The 22,563-nt window shown below is 45.3% G+C and overlaps 2 protein-coding genes across 6 annotated transcripts; one reads left to right on the top strand and one right to left on the bottom strand.

Moving 5' to 3' along the window:
* Positions 1 to 1,445: 1,445 nt before the first annotated feature.
* Positions 1,446 to 7,604, bottom strand: fam3a (FAM3 metabolism regulating signaling molecule A). 4 transcript variants are annotated; one of them, XM_039010482.1, is made up of 10 exons: positions 7,234 to 7,604; positions 6,427 to 6,481; positions 6,194 to 6,301; positions 5,761 to 5,784; positions 5,449 to 5,572; positions 5,103 to 5,161; positions 4,905 to 4,955; positions 4,565 to 4,649; positions 3,949 to 4,075; positions 1,446 to 3,349 (listed from the first exon to the last, which is right to left on the bottom strand). In XM_039010482.1, exons 2-10 carry the CDS (start codon positions 6,437 to 6,439, stop codon positions 3,251 to 3,253), a joined length of 690 nt encoding a protein of 229 aa, XP_038866410.1. In that variant the 5' UTR covers positions 6,440 to 6,481; positions 7,234 to 7,604; the 3' UTR covers positions 1,446 to 3,250. The 4 variants fall into 4 exon arrangements, with proteins under 4 accessions (XP_038866410.1, XP_038866408.1, XP_038866411.1 ...); XM_039010480.1 differs by lacking the exon at positions 7,234 to 7,604 and adding an exon at positions 6,751 to 7,083; XM_039010483.1 differs by lacking the exon at positions 7,234 to 7,604 and adding an exon at positions 6,584 to 6,625.
* Positions 7,605 to 7,764: 160 nt separating this feature from the next.
* On the top strand, positions 7,765 to 22,135 carry LOC120061005 (isocitrate dehydrogenase [NAD] subunit gamma, mitochondrial-like). Of its 2 annotated transcripts, XM_039010478.1 has the most exons (13): positions 7,765 to 8,130; positions 13,806 to 13,850; positions 14,709 to 14,720; positions 14,881 to 14,978; positions 16,670 to 16,779; positions 16,966 to 17,026; positions 17,781 to 17,913; positions 18,054 to 18,187; positions 18,514 to 18,616; positions 18,847 to 18,993; positions 19,258 to 19,352; positions 19,492 to 19,552; positions 20,844 to 22,135. In XM_039010478.1, the coding sequence occupies exons 1-13, from the start codon at positions 8,050 to 8,052 to the stop codon at positions 20,943 to 20,945; spliced, it is 1,182 nt and encodes a 393-aa protein (XP_038866406.1). In that variant the 5' UTR covers positions 7,765 to 8,049; the 3' UTR covers positions 20,946 to 22,135. The 2 variants fall into 2 exon arrangements, with proteins under 2 accessions (XP_038866406.1, XP_038866407.1); XM_039010479.1 differs by lacking the exon at positions 14,709 to 14,720 and having other exon boundaries at positions 7,781 to 8,130.
* The last annotated feature ends 428 nt before the right edge of the window (positions 22,136 to 22,563 follow it).

Below are 22,563 nucleotides of genomic sequence, written 5' to 3'. Positions count from 1 at the left end.
TCGTTGCCATTAATTGTTTAAAAACAATATTCCCTCAAAATAGGCAAGATACGACACGTTTTCAAATTATTTCCTTTTAAAAATTGTAGCTGCCTGTTGGTAAATCCAAACTTGAAAATCCACACTCGAGTCGTCGAGTCTCAGTCTATACGGGAGCAGGCGGTATGGTATGTCTACGTGCTGCCATAAAGATGCTTGTCTTTCGTTGGTTTGATTACATATTTCCCCGTCAGCTTTCGTTGTGGCGAGATATTCAAGTACACCTACCTATACGTGCATATACCTTCAGACGTTCCTTTATGTACGTAATAGACAAGATACGAGTCACACGGCCATCTCTGTACAAGGTGTAACTGCATACGCTTGCTGGCTTCTCCTTTCCTCACTACAATCCGTGGAGGCACTTGCCACAGGCTCGTCCGATGTGCGCACGCCACCGCTACCCAACAGGGCCACAAGAGGGCGGCACGCAGCTCGACGGTGGCAGAAGTCCGCGAGTTGTTGTGATTCTGGATGGACAGATAGCTACCAACAAATGCAAGAAATTGCCATGTGTTGAATCGTAAGTGACTCGTTTCAGCTAGTTTAATTTTGTTGTTGATAGCATGTCTTGTTTTGACTGATTTCATGTCAATGCTAATATGGCAAAGAAAATCGCCAGCTATTCAACCAACTGTAACGATTTATGAGAGACAAGTGCAAATTAATTTCAAACATTGGATACGAAATATAGTTTACATATATATCTAAGCCAACCGTCCTTTGTCCCATAGTTGCGCACGCGTTGGTTTTGTTGCTAAACAACCAACCCATGTATAAAGAGGCTCAAGTGCAAAATTAACACGTATTTTGGCGCCCCCTGGTGGATTAATGAAATGACCGCTGTCGCTGCACAGTGCATGACTGAAGCATGATGCGGCATTATACATGAACAATTTGGTGCTGCATGCATCAAGCGTCTGAATCCTGATCGATTTATTTTTTAATCATAATTCATAAAATTACATGGACAGGAGGGACCAGGGGCTGTACTGTATGTGTTATGTGTCCAAAGAGTATGAGTGCTGCTCTAGGATCAGTTTTGCCCAACATAGACCAGGGGAACCTGATCCTAGATCAGCACTCCTACTCGGCAACACTTGATACATACGATCTGATCTTCTTTAAGTTCAGTTGACATGCGCTTATTCAATCTTTCACATCAACCCATAAGGCATGACAATAATTGCCAAATACATACTTTACAAGCACTCATACTTCACAAAAGGATAGCCTATAAAATACACCCAAGGTAGTATTTTCATTTACTGACCCACACCTAACCTGGTCCCAGATCTGTATGTGCTCTTGCCAACTCCATTGCCAAGCCATGACAATCATTGACAAGGATTTGGCATGATAGCACAAACAGACTGGCACTCAGGCTAAACCACACAGCACACAGATAATATTGAGATCTTTTAATAACTTACAAAATAGTTTTTCACAAAAATTAATATTAAGAATTCTACAGTACACTTGGTTTCATAGCACTGTGTCTATTTCTGGACCAAAACATTATGCTATGCTTGTTTTCAGTGTATTCTAAATGCAACAAATCATGTATATTTTACTATCAAATTCAAAGTGGAGGAAACTGAGATAAATATCTAACTTTTTCCACAGGGAAAGAGATTCTGTCTTTGAAAATGCAAATAAAGTTACACAAATAACAAAATAAAGACAAGGCCTGAGACACATGGATAGTGTTGTTACCTAACAGTACAATTTCAAAAGATAATGTTTATCTTAGGCACTAACGTCGTCACTCTAGTGTACAATTCATGAATATAGCCTACGAGGTGTAAAAATAAGTTTCTCTAGGATTCTAGACTAGTTCTTTTCCACGTCAAATACACAAGATTACTCAAAGACACTGTATACATTTGCCAAACAAACAATGATTGCTACACAGCAAGTTATCTATAAAAGGTGGGAATTTTCAGCACTTTAGCCTGGTATGTTTGTGCTCCTTGCAACTCAATTGCACTTGCCCATTGTCAAGCCAAATGTTTGACATGACAATGAATGACAAGGAGTTGGCACTATACCAGACAGCCACAACTTAATTGAAATCGTTAATTTTCTATATTAAACCTAGGGTACAAAATATGAATTAATCTTAATTTAGCACAAAACAGATCTTAGATCAGCCAGCAATAACATATTGCTCATGAACTACTTACTTTCTATTATACCTAAATTGTATTCTGGGCAATGTCCATTCAGATAGGCAGTGTTCTCTGGCCTCTTCTTTTTTATTTATTTTTAAACAGACATTACTTGTTTCAGTTATTAATTTCTATCAAGCATTTACATAAAAAAAAAAAAAACTTTTTCCACTTCTATGCATTTGGTCATCAAACATTTGGTCTCTGAAATATCCCTTTCCTCTATTTGTGGTCACCTGTTAATTCTTTCAGCAAAGTTATTAGGCCTCAAATGATTAAATAAATGCCAAGTTCAGATGTCAAGTGCAAATGGTTGCTTCAACTATCAGTCAAGCTAGCCTATTGAGCTCCAGCATTGTCACAGTGAGATTCCAATCAATCAAAGGATGTCCTTTGCAGCATGTGTTACTTGACCAAAAACAAAAAAGTATTGTAGGAGCCTCTAGTTCCATGATTTTGTAACAGAGCATTATTTGTCCAACTTAACTGTCGTCTTACATTACCAATACCATACTCCTAAGTCTCATCAGGGACAGAGGGCAGTTCTGACAAATGCCAGATGGGCTGGTCCATCTTAAGATCAGTTGGCCTGTTTTAAATTGTTTTTGCACAAAATGATCATTGTTTGGCTAATAACAGGGGCCTCAATGGAAAAAAAAAAGATTTCTGGTCCCAGTCCATCCCAAGTCTCACTAATCAGAATGAACGTGACGAAGCCTGGAAATCGAGGAAGTCAAACGATCATAGTCCATGCTTCTGCTGCAACAGTTTCTCAAATAGATATGTGCTGCTAACCTTAGAACCAGAGAAAAATTGGGTCTCAAAAGGTGCTAGTCCTTAGAAACTGTCTGCATTCCAACACTCCACCCGTCTCCCAAAATGTGCACTTGTCTTGCACACTCCCCGTTATTAAAAGCATTGGATCGGTGTAGGGCCTAAGCATTGGCTGGAGGGGTCCCACCATCGTTAAATCCATGATGATGAGTGTGCACTCATTAGGAGAGAGTGGAGGAAGGGATACATGTACCTGCAGAGAGTGTTTAATTCTCTAAGGGGGCACGGAGGGGGATACAGCCGTCCATTTCGAGAGACTCAGGCCAGCCTTCATACTTGTTACTGCTCTTACTGTTCTTCATACGCTGGGGGAGATGGAGAGCATGAACATTAGGCTTTACAGCAGGTGTTCTCAAAGTGCGTCCGTGCAAAAGTATATAATTGGGGGGAAAAATGTAAACATAAATGCACTGTAATGTAGGCTTTAAAACTACCAAGTTCCCTCTGCCTAGTGGCAAACTGTGTAGCATTACAGGAAATTAGCTTAAACTGCTAAATCTCTCCAATGCCTTGTAAATTCTCTTTCCCCGGGCACAAGACTCGTCCAGCCATGTACTGCAGACGTCATAGTAAAACTTCTTGTAATCGTTCTTTAAAATCACAAACAAGTTGAGTTCTCATTATGAATTCTGATGAATTTGCAAACACAAAAGGGGTCCCCGAACCCACAAAGATTGAGAACCCCTGCTTTACAGAACAAACACACTGACAGAGCCATACATATATTACCTATGGACAGAGCTACAAGGAAGAGAACGGTGAGTGTACAGGTGCCTCATGTGTCAGAGGTCATGTCTCCTCATCTCACACATACACATGTTCAAGCACACCCAATTCTAAGTATGCAGGATCACCGTTTGAGTTGCGTACTGTATAAATTTGGCTTAAGGTAAAGATAGTCTACCTGTTCGAAAGGACTCTTGTTCTCGATTCCCTTGGCTCCTACAAACACCCAGCTGTCTCTGAAGGTGAGCTCCTTCACTACTGTGCTACCCAGCTCCTCAAACAGACGACGTGCCTCATCATTCAACCTGACAGAGACACATTAGGTTACAGTCAAGTAGGCTATAATGTCCATAATATCCATTAAGAGACAGTTTCCTGGACAAATATTAAGCCTGGTCTTGGAAACTTCCAGTGGATTCTCCATTAAGTGTGCTTTTTAGTCAGAGTAGTGTTAATCTGTGTCCCTTAGTGTTGTGTTTCGTGACATGCAGAAATGCATTAAAAGTTGTCAGGATGCAAATGTACATTTTTAGATGTAATTGTACTGTAATGGTGTACTTCATTGTTAATCTGGTTTTGCTAAGCAAAACTAAACAACTCGCCCCTCCAGAATTATGTGTGTGTGCCACAGGGCGTAATAACCAGTGTTAAAAGCTTTGCATGTGACTGGAACTCACTTAGCAGTGCCAGGGGGGCAGAAACTACACTATAACAACTCTCTGGGGGGGGGGGGCTTCCATGTGTGTGTGGGGTGGGGGGAAAGAGTGTGTGGAGAGAATATTCTGGACTCTTACTTTGTGGCAGGATCATCAAAGGAAGCTACAAACACAAGTGTTCCCTCATGTAGGGGCCGGAGATACTTCAACAGGTCAGTTACATCTGAGAATGTAGTACAGAGACGATGTCTTAAAGGGGAACGGTTAAACACCTGGATTTATCAGAACAACATGGGTTGGTTTCCTACACACAGATTGATTCTAGTTCTGGATTTAACAGCATGTTCAATGGAGATTCTCTACTGATAGTGCTTCTTAGTCCAGGACTAGACTTAATCTCTGTCCGGGAAACCGGCCCCATTTGTACCCCTTATTTCACAGAACAGCACATTAATATTAGCTAGTTTAATCCTCTCACCTCCTGCCCACATATCAAAAGATTTAGTTTCTAAGAGCTCTCCCGATACCCCTGAAGAGTAGAAACATGAAGTAGTGGTGTAAGTAATTAGTACACACATAATTCAACAGTTAATCAAGCATCACTATTCGGAAATCAATTGGAAAATGTTACTTTATCAAGATTTGTAGGAGTATGAGTGAGATTCTAATTTCTTACCATTTACTAAAGCAATGTTTAGTCCTCTGCCAACATTGTTCTTGACACTGCTCACAAGGCTGAGGGGGAGAAATAGGAGAGGTTGGGAGGCGAGAAGGGTACGAGAGCACAATTATTGTCTGGAGGGGTTAACATACTGTTCAGGGGTCGGTTTTCCCAAAAGCTTTGTAGCACTAAGACCATCCTAAACCCACTGTAGGCAATAGACAAAAGATGAGAGATGAGCTTAGAGCTACTAAGGTAGAGGTAGAGAGAGTGAGATGGATGGATGGAGAGAGAGATAGATGGATGGAGAGAGAGAGAGAGTTGGCGAGAGAGAGTGTGATTGATAGACAAAAATTCTCACATCTTATCCTCCAGGCAGATTTTGGGCCCAATGACGTTGGCGGCTCCAGAGACAAGACGGAAGGCCAGATGTTTCTGAGGACATGGAGCCGACAGACCACACTTGTACCTGCGTGGTTTGGTCTCTGGAAGAGGGCAAGAGAGGAGACATGAATTAGCACAATAGAATGAAAGTGTACCCAGGGGGGGAATATGGTTTTCTACTAAGGGACATAAATTAGCACTGTCCCACTGACATTGAAAGGTTCCAAAATACAACACTTCAAACTAAGTGATTGCCACTGTAAATAATGGTCTTAACCTTGCCACATACCAGCTGTTGGCTCCTCGTTTGTCCCTGTAGAAAAGATAAACATAAACGTTGACCCAGTCTGTATACTCCAATGGATTCTGCTTACGTTTTCTTATGATGTGTCTAATGGTTAACTCTTCGTTTATCCAGCTCTGTCCATTCACCTGAGCTCAGCCTTTATTCTGCCTACACATGTCTATTAATTAACCCTATGTTTTCTGTCTCAATACTTCTGGGAGAACAGTCTAGATACTGGAAAAAAAATCACCCATAGTCATGAATTTTCACCTACACTGTTTGATCAAAGTTCAGTTTAGTTCAATATTATTTCAGCACACAGAACCAAATCTCACATGCACACTGGTCAGCTTTGTTTCATCAAGACTGGGTTCAATCCAAAACATGTAGATTATACTACACACATACAGAGAACAGCAGTGGGGTTGTCTCTTACCACTGAAGAAGTGTTTGACCAAAGAGCTGCTGTCCCCTCCGAGTATGGAGCTGGCTAACACCCATGTGAGGCCCAGCAATAGCAGCACAGCCACAGCTCGCATTGGCCCTGGCACACAAACACAAACCATTACATTAGAATGATCAACAACAATACATTACATTCATTAGATAGATGGGCACACACACACACTTTCTGACACAGACAGTTTTGGTAAGCATATCAATTCTTACCTGCCAATCTCATTATTGATTTCTTTCAGAAGCAAGGGCAGACAGGCAAGTAGTCCTAGGGATAGAAAAACAAACAATGAGACAGAGACGAGACTAATAGTAACGTCAGTAAGCATATGGGCTTTTCACTGGAGAACAATGATGTTTGAAATCTTACAATTATACATTTTAATCAAATTACAGTAATCTCTACCAACGACATGGATTCGATAAGACATGGGGGGTGAAGAGAAGGTGCCCACTGCAAGGAGGGCAAAGTGGCAACACCCACCCACCGTACAATATATATAAACTTTCATTAAAATTTGCATATCGATTTCCTACCTATTGTCTAAAAGAGGATGAATAATCGATTGTCCCAGCTGGTAAATCACCAGCTCGTCACCTGGGACTTTTATTTCTTCCAAGGAAACCTCAATAGTTTCCCCTCGTGAAAATACACCTTTGCTGGGAAACCACACTTGGAAGCAAAAAAAGTAAGCCAATGAAATATGATTTGGACGACTTAGTTGACCATCTGTAAGGTTTGATTCGTTCCAGTTTTGACAAGTACGCCGGATTTATGTTTATTTCATCAAGCTTGCGATTTTCCGGATTCGTTTTTGAGCCTTGAATTTTTCGGTGACGTCGGTCACGGGTATGCGCAATATGGGCTCGCTTATCATCCGCGCGTTCATTTTTCTACGCTACATAAAAACATGTTGACGATATGATGGGATATCATCACCCAAATGCATTACATAAACTAATACGAAGCGAGAATGGATTAGAAAAACTCAATAAAAATATGACTTGAAATACACTTACCCCTTAGTCTAAACCGGTCTAAAAACGGACTTTAGAAGAGCATCAGCTCTAACGTAAATTCTGGCAACATTGGTCGAGTTCGTTTTGCATGGCCCGGTGCCCCGGGTAAGCAGAGTTTGGTTTGTTAGATCATGCCATCACAGAGTTTCTAAACACAGAGATGCAATATCGCGAGACTTTCGGGAACGCTTGCTCGACCGAACAAGCTGAACAGGCCGGGGTTTGGGTTTTCAGAAGGCAATGAGAGAAGTAAAAAATTATTCCTTAGTTGTTAATTTTCTCAAAATCGAAAGGCATAACCTAGATTCGAGGCAACGTCTTAAATAGTTGAACATGGTATTACTCCAACCTCCTGAAAGTGACAGACTGACACGTTTTCATTTTTGTCAAAAACAACTTTATATCGAAGGAGTGCCTTTGAATTGAAGGACTGCTCATGCGCAGTTCTGTGCGATACGACCGTTAGACCCGATGACGTGTTTCTCCGTATAGATGCGGTCTCCTCAACCGCCCTTTCACCCACGTGTTTCCATGGCAATTCCATTGTTTTGGTCAAGTTCATTGCCTTTTTACGGCATCTATGAGCTTAGCTAGCCAACGTCGCCATGACATCGCCTACAAGCGTTATCGGAAATTTCTATTGGAGAAGCAGTTCCTGCCTATCTTCATACTGAATTGTCTTTGATTCCATTGGTCCTTAAGAGAAAACTCTACTCACCCGGTGCAACGGGCCATGCAAAACGAACCCCCAATATTCTCTCTGCTGTGTGGGCACGAGCAAATGTGCGTGCACGCTGTCAGTCAAATTGCATCAAGATGGCCGCCTCCAGTGCAGTGCTCTCAATGTCCAAAATCATCAAACCCATTTGGGGTGGACGGTTGGCAGCGACGGCAAAAGTAAGACCGTTTTTATGATTCACAGTTATGATGATAAAGGAACTACATAAAACTAGGCTTGAAAGAAATAGTGTTTCTAGACTAAAACACAAGGTCATATCTGGTTAGCTTGCTAGCTTCCTGGGGTGCAGTCAATACTCCAAACAGTTATAAAACGTTTTTTTTTCCAACAGAATGTAGCGTTTCTATTGGACATATTCAGGTAGGTCCCGCCCTCTTTGCCGTACCTGGACAATAAATCGAAGGTTAGGTATGTAACCAAGATTATGTGAGCTATATGGATCACTCCAATATATTGTATCACTCTGTGGTGGAGAGATACATCCGAGGTGAAGATTTACAGATTTACTCCCGTGTACACCTGTGTCACGGCTGGGGTCCGCCCCTATATATAGACCCCATGTCCGCGACACGTTCTCTCATCCTTTTTGAGGCACCTCTAGCACTGTAGAGGATTGGATTGATCCATATAGCTCACATAACTGAGGTTACATACATAACCTTCATTATGTTTCACTATATTGGATCACTCCAATATATTGGTATACCCATACCAGATTTAGTCAGTGCTAGAGGGACCTGGTGCAGGTGCTGTCAATGTGGAAGGGGGGTCCCGGCACAGTCCCCGGAAGGGGAGGCGACGCCCAGGATGGCTGAACCAACCGCAGAGGGAGGTGCCATATTTACCCGATAGTACCTAGCAAAGGTGCAAGATGAAGCCCAGCTGGCCGCAGCACAGATATCAGCGAGGGGCACTCTTCTCAGTAGAGCTCAGGACACAGCCACACCTCGTGTTGAATGTGCCACCACAGATCCCAGCACTGGCCTGCCAGCCAGGCGGTATTCTGTCGTAATCGTGTCTACTATCCAGTGAGAGAGCCTCTGCTTTGATAACCCAGCCCCCAGGACCCTCTAACCATAGCAGACAAAGAGCTAGTCTATTGTTCTCACTGACCATGTACGCTCCACATAGGCAGCCAGTGCCCTCACAGGGCACAGCATGCTGGAGGGAGGCCCATCACTCCCCAGCCACTGCCGGGGGGTCGTAAGCAGACAGGATAAAAGGGATGTTCACATGCCTGTCTGACAGAACCGGCTTTGCCAAAGCTGCCAAGACCAGATCCCAGCTCGCCATTGAGCGGATCCTAGTTGGACGCAGGCGACGAACCCCCTTCATAAACCTGGAGACCAAGGGATGGCGCCCCACTGGCCTGTCCATCCACCCCACATGGCAGGCAGATATAGCGTGCCAAATTCCCTCTCAGTGTAGAGGCTGCCAAGCCCTCATCCAAGCGAGTCTGCAGGTATTGGAGGACATACTGCACCCTGCATGACTCGGGCACAATCTCAATACCAGTGCACCAAGAGCAGAACAACCGCCAGCACAACTGGTATTCTGCGATTGTTGCCGGTGCCCTTGCGCTCTGCATGGTGTACATTACACCCTCCTGTAGTCCTAACATGGACCATTGGTGCCGTTCAGAGGCCAAGCCCACAGACTGAGGCAGTGCGACCTCAGATTCCACAGAGTTCCCCCGGCTTGAGACAGCAGGTCCAGTCTCATGGGAAGTTGCCAAGGTGTCCCAGACAACAGGGACAGGAGAAGGCTGAACCAGGGTCGACTGGGTCATTATTTGGCCACCAGAAGCAGACAATGCTCTGCCATCCTGGTCCTGTCCAGCACAGCCTGGATCAGGGGAAAAGGGAGGAATGCGTAAAGCTTCATCCCTGGCCAGTCGTAAGCCAGAGCATCCAAGCCCAGAGGCCCTGGTGGCTCCGACATGGAGTACCACAGGGGGTAGTGTGCGTTGTCCAGGGAGGCAAACAGGTCCACTTGCGCCCTCTCAAACTTGTCCCACAGGTGCTGCACCACCTGGGGATGTAGGCTCCAGTCCCAAGGTGGCTGGCCCTCCCTCGAGCATATTTGCTGCCACATTCAGGATGCCAGGTACGTGCGCGTAGAGATAATAGACGTCCCTGAGCCCAGAGAAGGAGCTCCCGTGCCATAAGATGGAGGCGGTGGGACCTCAGTCCACCCTGATGGTTGATGTAAGCCACCACTGTGGTGTTGTCCGTTTTCACCAGGACATGTCTTCCTTTCAGATGTGGAAGGAAAGACTGCAGGGCCAGCAGTACAGCTCGGCGCTCTAGTGTGTTGATGTGCCTGCCACTCCAAGGGGGTAGCCAACAGCCGCTGGCCGACCTGCCCTTGGTTCAACCCCCCCTAGCCGATCTGGGAGGCGTCTGTGCTGACCAGCTCCCGGCAGCACATCCTCAGCATCTCCACCCCATCCGAGAGAAAGGAGTGACAGCGCCACCTCAACAATGCCCTGATGCACTGTGCGGTCACCCGCAGCTGACGGTGGCGCTTCAGGTGCAGCCGGTGGGAGTTGAACCATCGTTGAAGAGGCCAGAGATGGAGCAGGCCCAGGGGAATCAACAATGAGGCCGCCATCAGCAAGCCCAACGGGCGTTGGCAGGTTAGGGCGGATACCACCTGCACCTGCCGAAAGTGGTCGAGGCAAGATAAGATCGTCGGAATCCTTATGGTGGGCAGGCGTGCTCTCATGAGGACTGAGTCCAGTTCTATGCCAATGAAGGCCACCCTCTGGGTGGGCGTCAGATGACTCTTCTTGTCGTTTACAGTAATGCCCAGCCCGCCAATGCGGGTCAGGAGCATGTCTCTGTCTGACAGGACCTGGGTCCTGGTCGGGGCACAAATCAGCCAATCCAGGTAATTGAGGATCAACAACCCTAGGAACGTGAGAGGTGCCAGGACAGCATCCATGCGCTTTGTGAAAGTGCGAGGTGTCAAGGAGAGGCCGAAGGAAAGAACCATGAATTCGTAAGCCCTCGCATCGAAGCGAATTGGAGGTACTTTTAATGAGCTGGGTAAACAGGAACATGGAAGTATGCATCCCTCAGGTCCAGCGTCACAAACCACTGGTCCGTGGACACAGCCTGCAAGATGCAGGCTGGGGACAGCATGTGGAACCTCAGTACCTTCAAGTACCCATTGAGGTTGCGGAGGTCCAGAATCAGTCTAAACCCTCCTTCTCTTTTTGGGACCACAAAATAAGTGGCGTAGAACCCACCTAGCTGTTCTGATGTCTCGATCCTGCGGATGGCACCCTTGTCCAAGAGCACCAGAATTGGAGTCGGTACCGCTTGAGCATTGTGGACAACATCCATGGGGACTCCACACACTCCTCCTACTTTGCCCTTTGAGACCGGGAGAATTGGCCGGGGAAGGTTGTGTCAGGGGTCCTTCCGGGGCCCGCCTCTCCTCTGGCGCCCCGAGCTCCTGGGTCCCCGAGGCACGTCCCTATGGCGGTGAGGTTGAGAGGTTGTAGCTCCACCGCACGCTGTGCCCCTCCCCGATGTCGTCCCTCAGCACGAGGCAATGGGGCAGAAGATGGACCCCACCGTAGTTCGGGTGCAGGTGGGTGGTGACGGTCCGTCTGCCTTGGACCCGGGGACTGAGGAGGCGGCATGAACTGTCTCAGGGTCTCCCAGTCCCTACGAACCTTATCGGTCTGCTCCAGAATGTCATTAACCCCAGGGCCAAACGTCAGCCCTGGGGTGATGGGGAGAGTGGCAAATGTGTTCTGGAGAGCAGCTGGCAGACGGGATTAGGCCAGCCAGAGATGGCGCCGGGAGGTAACCACCTGCGCCATGGCCCATCCGTTGGAGCGGGCCACATCCCTCTGGAGCAGGGAAAGCAGGCGAGACAACTCCATTGCAGCATGGCCGCGTTGGAGGCCACGAGAGCAGAGGGAGAGCGTATGTGGCTTTCAAGTCCCAGCTTCAGTGGCGGGTTCCACCCTATAATCTCCCAGTCCGGGAAGACCATGGCAGCTATCATGGTGTCCGTGGTCGGGCACTCCCAGAGGCCGAGTGACTCTGCGCCTGCAACACAACTCCGTGGTCAAGTCTCTGCTGTGAGTCGGAAGCGCCCCCAGGCAGAGGCCCAGCTCTCCTGCAAGGCCTTGCAGAACTCAGCAGAGATGGGAACAGATGGAGAGTCATCACTGTCCACCAGTTTGATGTCCAGTGCAGTGGCTACCCGAGTGAGTAGGCCTCTCGAGCTGCTGGGGGGCGATGAAGCCCCACTGCCGGCTTCTGATGGCCTGTCAGCCTGGTAGCCCCGCTCACGGTGGCGAACAGTGCCAGCATCGTCCCCCAGGAACAGCCTATCACTGGCCAACAGGGATCAGCTGTCGTCGCCATCGACGCTATCAACCTCCTGACGCAGGGCATGCGCCCTCCGTTCAAGGTGGTCCCAGCGGTCCGACTCCTGCCCCCGTCCAGGACTGGCAGTAGATTGGCTCTGCCTGCGGTGGCTCTTGCCATGCTTCCTGGGAGGGGTACTGGGCCAAGTAGAGGGAATAACTGCTCGCTGGCGCACCACTCCTGAGGGAGGGAGCTTGTCCTCAGTCCGAGTCTGGCCAACCCATTCGCGAATGGCCTCCAGGCGCAGGCGTTCTGAGAACACCACACAAAACAGGCATCCAGTAGGGCGCTCCACCGCCCTCTCCGCGTGGCTCAAACCCAGGCAGTGCATACACGAGGTATACGGATCTCCAGGGGGATGCCACCATCACACCTGTCCCAAAGGGATGCCATAAGCTCAGCCAAGCCAGCAAGGCCACGGAGCAGGGGTCCGACGTGACCCGCTTGGAGGAATAGGAACCCGGTGAGGAATATATTTGTTTTTTTTGTTTTTCTCCAACTGCAATATTACCTAGCCGGTTTAATATCCAAGCAGGAAACAAAAAACAGAACCATATGATGGAGTAACTCCGTTTTAAGGAACTCCAAAGTTAATGTCTCAACGTAGTGGAAGCCCACCACGATATTCTTACATTCTGCAGGGGAAAGAACAAGAAAAAAAACCCTGCAGGGTAATTAAAGCAATTCACAACACACAGAACAAGCCAGTCCGCAAGTTGTGTAATGTAAATACATTCTGTGGCAGCAAGAGCCACCAATATATTAATGGATGCACACGGAGTCGTAGTGTAACGCTAACGAAACACAAGCACGACAAACCACGGGCGGAAGATACAGATCAACCGCGCGCAGCGAGTGGAGCACTCCAGATGATGGGCTGGCCATGTGGCCAGCTGCTCCAGGCTGCAAACAGCCAGTGAGTATACTTCCACGCAAGGTATTACACTTACCAGTGACTTACCAAGCGAACTTCAGAAAGTTTGTACCTCAAACCATACGGACATCCGCCGAGAAAATGAAAGAGAACGCGTGTCGCGGCCATGGGGTCTATATATATAAGGGCGGACCCCAGCCGTGACACAAGTGTACACAGGAGTAAATCCTCACCTCGGATGTATGCCTCCGCCGCGGAGTGATACCAATATATTAGAGTGATCCAATATAGTGAAACATAAACGCTAGTTTTCGTTGCAAAACGTTTGGAGTAATGATTACACCCCTGGTTAGCATCAGTAATGATTACACCCCTGCTATCTCCTCATCATTTTTGTTTCCAGAATTTGTTCTTAACTGGCTTGCCTAGTTAAATAAAGGTAAAATAAATTAAAATACATTCATACTGTACTGTTGAATGTGTATCACTACTAGAAAGCCTCACAGGTCCTTAATAACCCACATAATCCACAAATTGAGTTAGCTAACGCCCTGTTCTGTTTCCTCAGGTTTTTGGAGCCACAGTGAGCAGTCGCAGAGAGAAGTCAACAGTAGTGAGTGCCTATCTCGGAATCAGTATCAAATAGATTATCTGTGGTGTTATGAGAAGGCCTGAATCTTGTGAATGCTGGCTGGTAGAGTTAGACTTCTTCTAGCCAAGTTTTTCCTTAACTCCACAATGTACATCACATCACTGGAGTTGAGCGGAGACCACTGTTGGCGTACTGAACCTCCGACTTCGAATCGCTGTCAGTCGATACTTGTAAAAATGTACATTCTTAAACTCTTACCGTGTACCTTTCTTTGTTTGCTGAAATCCATACTTTTTAATAAAACCTTCAACCTTCAAATACAACCAGTGATTGTTTCCTCGCATCGACTGACAGCGACTCAATGTAGTCGCTGCAACTCAGCTAGGCCTCTTAACACTTGACATTTTAGCTACACGAGTTGCCTGGTACACTTGATTGTCAGAAATCATACGGGTTGCTGTCAACTATGTCTATTTGAAGCATCATACTAACAAGGTAGTGTAAGTTGTGTGATGTAGCTAGCCTACCCAGGTATTTTACTATGACCAGAACGAGCTTCACACTGCCACTCTGTCAGATGAAAATGTTTCTGAGGGACATTCAGACGGAACTCTAAATACTTCTGCTTGGTATTGATTATTGTTGTGTTGATTTGGTGTGACAAAGCTAACTCTGCTAATGAACCCAATTGTCAGCATCCAGCTGAGCCTGTGTAACCTGATCAAGCCCCTTTACAAATTTTTGGGACCACATTGGGGAGAGGGAATCAGGGATGAGCTACCAATCTAAGGGGGGAAGGGCAACTGTTGGATTTCAGGTGCTTTGCTAATCTCTCACTGTATTGTTCCGCTTTTCCGGCTGTGTTTCTACAACTAACAGGGACAAATCATTGTAAGTACCAGATTGCATCCCATCACATCATGTTACAGGCCTCCACATACCCATGTTACACATAACAAACAACACACCTTATTCACACAATTGCCACACAAACATAGCATGGTAACTCTGGCAGAACAATACACAAAGATGACAAATGTGTACATTTCAGCCCCCTCCTGCAAAGTATGGTGGCAGACACACTGTAACTCTCATACCTGGAGATGGTATTGGACCAGAACTTCTCAATCACGTCAGGGAGCTCTTCAGGTCAGTCAAGTGTGTATTATAACAGTCGATAACATGTTTATGAGCTGTTATTCACAGATAATAAACGGCTTATAAACACACAGCCACTAATATGTCCCTGGGAGCTCTGAACATCTGTTAAAGGAACAAGCCACTCTAAAACTATCCTTTGGTATTTGTTGCATTAGTCCACTGTTGATACAGTTCCACAATGTTTTTAAAATATTTAACATTCAAAACGCTCTGTCACTTGTCACATCATGATGATGGGTTTTGATCATCATGATGATGTGACAATTAGCATTTTGAAAGTTCTATATCATGAGTGGATTACCAAAATATTGTTTGAGTGGATTTATTCCTTTAAGTTTATTATAACTGGTTATAACATTCATGGCTTATAAACACCTATACCAGTTCATTAATTAAACCGTTTTTATTAAATGTACACTACTGTTCAAAAGTTTGGGGTCACTTAGACATTTCCTTGTTTTTGAAAAAAAAAAAAAAAAGTCCATTAAAATAGCATAAAATTGACCAGAAATACAGTGTAGACATTGTTAACGTTGTTAATGACTATTGTAGCTGAAAACAGCAAATGTTTTATGGAATATCTACATAGGCTTACAGAGGTCCATTATCAGCAACCATCACTCCTGTGTTCCAATGGCACGATGTGTTAGTTAATCCAAGTTTATCATTTTAAAAGGCCTATTGATCATTAGAAAACCCCTTTGCAATTATGTTAGCACAGCTGAAAACTGTTGTTCTGATTAAGGAAGAAATAAAACTGTCCTTCTTTAGACTAGTTGAGTATCTGGAGCATCAGCATTTGTGGGTTCGATTACAGGCTCAAAATGGCCAGAAACAAATAACTGTCTTATGAAACTTGTCAGTCTATTCTTGTTCTGAGAAATGAAGGCTATTCCATGTGAGAAATTGCCAAGAAACTGAAGATCTCGGACAACGCTGTGTACTACTCCCTTCACAGAACAGCGCAAACTGGCTCTAACTAGAAAAGAAAGAGGAGTGGGAGGCCCCGGTGCACACCTGAGCAAGATGACAAGTACATTAGAGTGTCTAGTTTGAGAAACTGATGCCTCACAAGTCCTCAACTGGCAGCTTCATTAAATAGTACAAGCAAAACACCCGTCTCAACGTCAACAGTGAAGAGGCGACTCCGGGATGCTGGCCTTCTAGGTAGAGTTGCAAAGAAAAAGACATATCTCAAACTGGCCAATTAAATTTAAAAAAGATTAAGATGGGCAAAAGAACACAGGCACTGGACAGAGGATCAATTAGCCTTTCAAAATGCTAAACTTGGATTAGCAAACACAACGTGCCATTGGAACACAGGAGTGATGGTTGCTGATAATGGGCCTATGTAGATATTCCATTAAAAATCAGCCGTTTCCAGCTACAATAGTCATTTGCCACATTAACAATGTCTACACTGTATTTCTGATCAATTTATATATATATATTTTTTTTTATGGACAAGAAATTTAATTTTCTTTAAAAAACAAGGACATTTCTAAGTGATCCCAAACTTTTGAACGGTAGTGTATATTGGATTAAAGCAGTAGTGAGTGGCTACCAAGTTCCTAAAATGTTATTCACAGCTTATAAACACATCGACATATGTCTCATATATACGTAGTGGTACAACCAATGAGTTGAGGTAGAACGGCTGAGTCTGTTGTGTTCTGTAGGTTCAGCTGTGTGCCTGTGGACTTTGAGGTAGTGAACGTTTGCTCAGCTACTGAGGATGACATCAACAACGCCATCACTGCCATCCGCCGTAATGGAGTGGCCCTCAAAGGTAGGAGAAACACTGTAATGCTCATAGCACCATGCTCTTGTACTCACATTGTAGGCAGGTTCCAGCTATAGAACCAATTATCCATAACTGCAAATGTGTCACTCACTGCAACGTATGATCAATTGTCTGTGTTCTATAGAATGCCTATAACACTGTCTCCATGTTTATGCATTTGTTTGTTTGTAGGTAACATTGAAACCCTCCACACCCTGCCTGCTTCCCACAAGTCCAGAAACAACCTCCTCCGGTAAGTAAAACTTAATATCCAACGTTTTATTTCAAAAAGACCGAGGACATCTTCCTCGAGTGCTCCGTTTCTGCTCACAGTTTTCCTATCTCTAGCCCAAACGGTCGTCTGTTGCTCTGTGGCTCTCTCTGTCCAGCCCTGTCAGCTTACAATGTCTCCACCCGTCTCTCTGTCCAGCCCTGTCAGCTTACAATGTCTCCACCCGTCTCTCTGTCCAGCCCTGTCAGCTTACAATGTCTCCACCCGTCTCTCTGTCCAGCCCTGTCAGCTTACAATGTCTCCACCCGTCTCTCTGTCCAGCCCTGTCAGCTTACAATGTCTCCACCCGTCTCTCTGTCCAGCCCTGTCAGCTTACAATGTCTCCACCCGTCTCTCTGTCCAGCCCTGTCAGCTTACAATGTCTCCACCCGTCTCTCTGTCCAGCCCTGTCAGCTTACAATGTCTCCACCCGTCTCTCTGTCCAGCCCTGTCAGCTTACAATGTCTCCACCCGTCTCTCTGTCCAGCCCTGTCAGCTTACAATGTCTCCACCCGTCTCTCTGTCCAGCCCTGTCAGCTTACAATGTCTCCACCCGTCTCTCTGTCCAGCCCTGTCAGCTTACAATGTCTCCACCCGTCTCTCTGTCCAGCCCTGTCAGCTTACAATGTCTCCACCCGTCTCTCTGTCCAGCCCTGTCAGCTTACAATGTCTCCACCCGTCTCTCTGTCCAGCCCTGTCAGCTTACAATGTCTCCACCCGTCTCTCTGTCCCCCAGTACCACTTTGGACCTGTATGCCAACGTCATGCACTGTAAGTCCCTCCCTGGAGTCCAGACTCGTCACAACAACATTGACATCATGATCATCAGGGAGAACACTGAGGGAGAGTACAGCAGTCTGGAGCATGAGGTTACACACACACACGCGAACACACGCACACACTCACACACTTTCACTCTCCTCAACTTATCCCTTTCTTTTTTTAATACACACTCTTTGCTTTATAAAACCTGTGTTAGCATCCCTCTCTCCTTCCCTTCCTCCTGTAGAGTGTATCAGGGGTGGTGGAGTGTCTCAAGATCATCACCCGGACTAACTCCCTAAGAATCGCTGAGTATGCCTTTAAATTGGCCCGGGAGAAAGGTCGCAAGAGGGTCACTGCCGTCCATAAGGCCAACATCATGTAAGTCAAGTCAGCCGAGGTGTAGATGTGTATTCCACCCGTTGTCTGTTATAATGACTCACACTCTGAGCACTTTGGGGCTGCGGTCCAATTGTGTACCCTTCTCCCCAAAGTGTGCACTCGTTCACTCCCTCTCATAAATTTAAATGACCCAGAGTTGTGTAAGAAATATGGTGGTAACTGCACCCGCCCCCTAGCCCATGCGTACACTTCCAATGCTTTGAAAAGCATGAGGTGAAGTGAACAAGTCAAGTGGACACTTCAAGAAGAAGGGTAGAGAGTCAGAATGCAACCAAGGGGTTGAACGTCCATTCTCCCCTTCACAGGAAGCTGGGAGATGGTCTGTTCCTGCAGTGCTGTAGAGAGGTGGCTGCTGGGTACCCTGACATTGCCTTTGACGCCATGATAGTCGACAACACCACCATGCAGGTATGAAAACCAATGCTATCTTTATTATACAGGCACACCAGAACGTTTTTACTTGGTCCCAGATCTGTTTGTGCTGTCCCGCCAACTCATATGGCCGTTGATATTGCCAACAGGCACTTGGCAAGACGGTACAAACAGATCTGGGACCAGGCTAAGAAAGTTTATATCTCTTTAGTCCATATTACTCATGCTTATTAGTGTTGTTTACCCATTCCCCTCTGATTCCCTAGCTGGTGTCCAAACCCCAGCAGTTTGATGTGATGGTGATGCCCAACCTGTATGGGAACGTGGTCAGCAACGTGTGTGCTGGCCTGGTGGGAGGGCCAGGGCTGGTGCCAGGGGCTAACTACGGCCGCGACTATGCTGTCTTCGAAACGGTCAGTCCACTGGGCACCTGTAATGTCTGCAACTCTGATAATGTAATGCGATGCTCCTACAGTGGTTTATTGAGACGCAACTACAACAGACAACGTTTCGATCCCATTGGGATCTTACTCCAAATAGGGCTTAGCGTTTGTAAATTGAGGAGTGAATGCTGAACTTAAACAGTAGTCAGTTGACTTGGCCAAGTATGTCAATGATCTCTCGATATGCTCGCTCTCTGTCTCTCTCTCTCTGTCTTTTCTCTATGTGACTTTCAGGCCACCAGGAACACAGGGAAGAGTATTGCTGACAGGAACATTGCTAACCCCACTGCCATGCTACTGGCCAGCTGCATGATGCTGGACCACCTCAAGTAGGTTCACCTCGCATCGTCTAATAAAGGGGCTGTTTCTAAACCATGACGATGTGTATGTGTTATTTGAGCTGCAGTCAACTTGTTGAACAGAACAGATGGCGTGAAAGTCAACTCATTGTATTTCTGTGCGTCTCAGGCTCCATGATTATGCCACTATGATCAGGAATGCAGTCCTGACAACCATGAACGAGACTCAGGTAAGTCAGGTTCTCTCACCTCACTGCACAATACACTCACCAGGGGTGTATTCACTAAGAACTCCCGAGTGGCGCAGTAGTCTAAGGCACTGCATCTCAGTGCAAGAGGCGTCACTATAGTGCCTGGTTCGAATCCAGGCTGTATCACATCCGGCGTGATTGGGAGTCCCATAGGGCGGCGCACAATTGGCCCAGCGTCGTCCGGGTTTGGCCGTCATTGTAAATAAGAATTTGTTCTTAACTGACTTGCCTAGTTAAATAAAGGTTAAATGTAAAAAAAAAAAAAATTTAAAGAACCCAACAGAACCAAATGAATGCAAATGGAATGAAATGTGGAGGGACCTAACTGAATTTGTCATTGTAAAATGTTTTCCGTTTGGAGTAAACTGTTTGTGTTGCAAAATGTTTTGCAACTGTTTGCTACGATCTAATGAATACACCCCTGCTCAATACTCTCACCTCACTCTATCTGTATCACGCTACTCAATACTCTCACCAGACTTAACACACGTCACTGCTCTGTATATACACACACACCTCACTGCCGACTGACCTGCTGAGGGTCTGGACAGTTATCAATGGAGCGCATGCAAATGAAGAGCTATTCACATTTATTCTTTCTTTTTTTAAAGTATTTGAATTGTCTGCCATTCTAGCTAGAAATGTATCAAATTCCTCCTTTACACTCTGGGCCACGGGTAGGCAACTAGATTCAGCCGCGGCCCGGTCAGAGCGGATGGGCGGGGGGCCGGAACATAATTCTAATAATTTGTACAAAATAAAAATCACTCACTTGGCCTAGTGCAGGGTCGGCAACAGGCTGCCCATGGGCCAAACCCGTCCTGCAGGCAGCCTGTTGCCGACTCTGCTCTAGGCCAACTTGTCCATCCTGTAATCAAATGTATGCTGCTCTATAGAGCCTCTTCATCGTACAAAATGTTGCCATTGTACCCACTGATTTATTATCGGTGTAGAATTCCTCTGAGCAGGGTGTGATTGATAGTAATTCTGGGGCCTGGGGAAAGCAATATTACAGAATATTCAGAAATAAATGTATTGTGTAGAGTAGATATGATTGTCTGTCACGGAGAATATGGAATGGTGTTCGGTCTATTTGCTATATTTATATCTGTTTCACCTATATAGTTTTTTTGAGTAGAATGTGATTTGTGACTAGTTATATGTCTGTTATCTTGCAGTTGCACACAGCTGAGGGGGATATAATGGCGATGTTGACAATTGTCTCAAGTATCATCCTGCCTATCATAATAATATTATTCTTCTCCTGCAGTTGCACACAGCTGACATTGGGGGGCAGGGCACCACCTCTGAGGTGGTCCAGGCTATCATGAGGAACATCCAGAGCAAGGGGCCTCTCACCAGCGAGCTCTGAACACATACACTTTGTGGATGTGTCTCGTATGTTTAAAACAGCTGTAATGTACTGTATGTGTGTGCTGAGTGAGTGGGGGAGTCTTTGTGCATGTTTGTTTCTATAGTGATACTCCTCAGTGTTGTTGACGTGTGGGAGTGGTTCAGTCCTGTCTTTACACACACACACACACACACACACACACACACACACACACACACACACACACCTCTTTCAGACTAGCAGAGTGTATTCATCAGTTGTCTTCTCCTTTGTATTCATGTCTGTATCAATGATTACGTTTAATTTCACACCAGTCTGTCTTTCCATAACCATTCCCTGGCCGGTTCACGCACATTAACCTTTGTGCATAAACAAAGGAAGTAGTAGGCCCAAACTCTACATCAGTAATAGCATGCTGTAGTGAAGAAGTAAAAGCAAGGATCTATCTCTTAGGTTTAACCCCAGGACATGATAGCTACTCTCTGCATCCTACAAGCCAGCACATAATAGCTAGATTGCAACACATTCAGCTCCACTTGAGACATTGGCTTTGTTTGATTGTATTTAAGCAACCGTTCTTGGGTACATGGGTTCACTGTAGTCATTTGTGAGAGTTGAACCGGTTTTAGTATTTTCTCACAGTACAAATTACAAAGAAAGAGTGTAAACAGTTATGTTTCTCACAGTACTGCAATCTTGATAATAAATGTTTTGATGTTCTTCTCACAGTCCAGCAGTGCTTAGCCTTGGGTCTCTGTCTTTCTGTTATCATCTTTATCAGATGCTGCTCGTCTTTCCCAAAATCAAATCAAATGATTTACCAATGTCTTTTCTGTGGTCTTTAGATCAATTCACTCTCTTTATTTGACAAGGTTTTTGTTTTACTGTTCTATTTAACTTTTATCTGTTACATATGTTCTATAACAACGGTGTCTTCATTCGAACAACTCAGAACTGTACACTGAAATGCCATTATTATATACTTTGTCAAACATACTGTTTTTCACTTGATCCTTTGAAAAAAACTAAACCAGACTCTGTGTTGTACTCAAAAGCAACCAATGTGTTTGTACCTCAAATACCTATATACTGTCTCTCATTAACGCACAGTGGTTGAAATCTAGAGTGAACTCAAGCACATTTACCTGCTAAATGAAATTGTGTTTATTTTGGTTTCATGTACTATGTAAAAAGGTTATCTAAGCCTACTTTTGTTGGGTAATACTTTTTCCGGATCCAACACATTGCTTGGTAAATTTCAGTGCAATAGATGCTGCAACAAGGGAACGGTATTGGCATCAAAGCAGGCAAATTGAAGGGATACTTCCCAAATGGCACCCTATTCCTTGTATAGTGTACAACTAGTCAAAAAGTAGTGCACTATATAGAGTGCCATTCGGGACTTTTCCAGGCAGTTATTTTGGAACTAGTAAACATACCTATAGACACAAAATGAGTTATGAAAGGTAGGGTGCAAATACTGGTTGTCAGTAGAAGTATGATTTAGGTTATGATTAGGAATGAAATACGCAAAGGAGGGTTAGTCAAACAGGAATTGGATTTTATTTAATCCAATTTGGATGTGATAAACAACTCCCTCTCTCTAGAAACACGTTTAGGCTATGCTACCTGGAAT

Source organism: Salvelinus namaycush, chromosome 16 (assembly GCF_016432855.1).
Source record: "Salvelinus namaycush isolate Seneca chromosome 16, SaNama_1.0, whole genome shotgun sequence".
Classification (NCBI taxonomy): Eukaryota; Metazoa; Chordata; class Actinopteri; order Salmoniformes; family Salmonidae; genus Salvelinus; species Salvelinus namaycush.
This window is presented reverse-complemented; position numbering and strand designations above follow the sequence as displayed.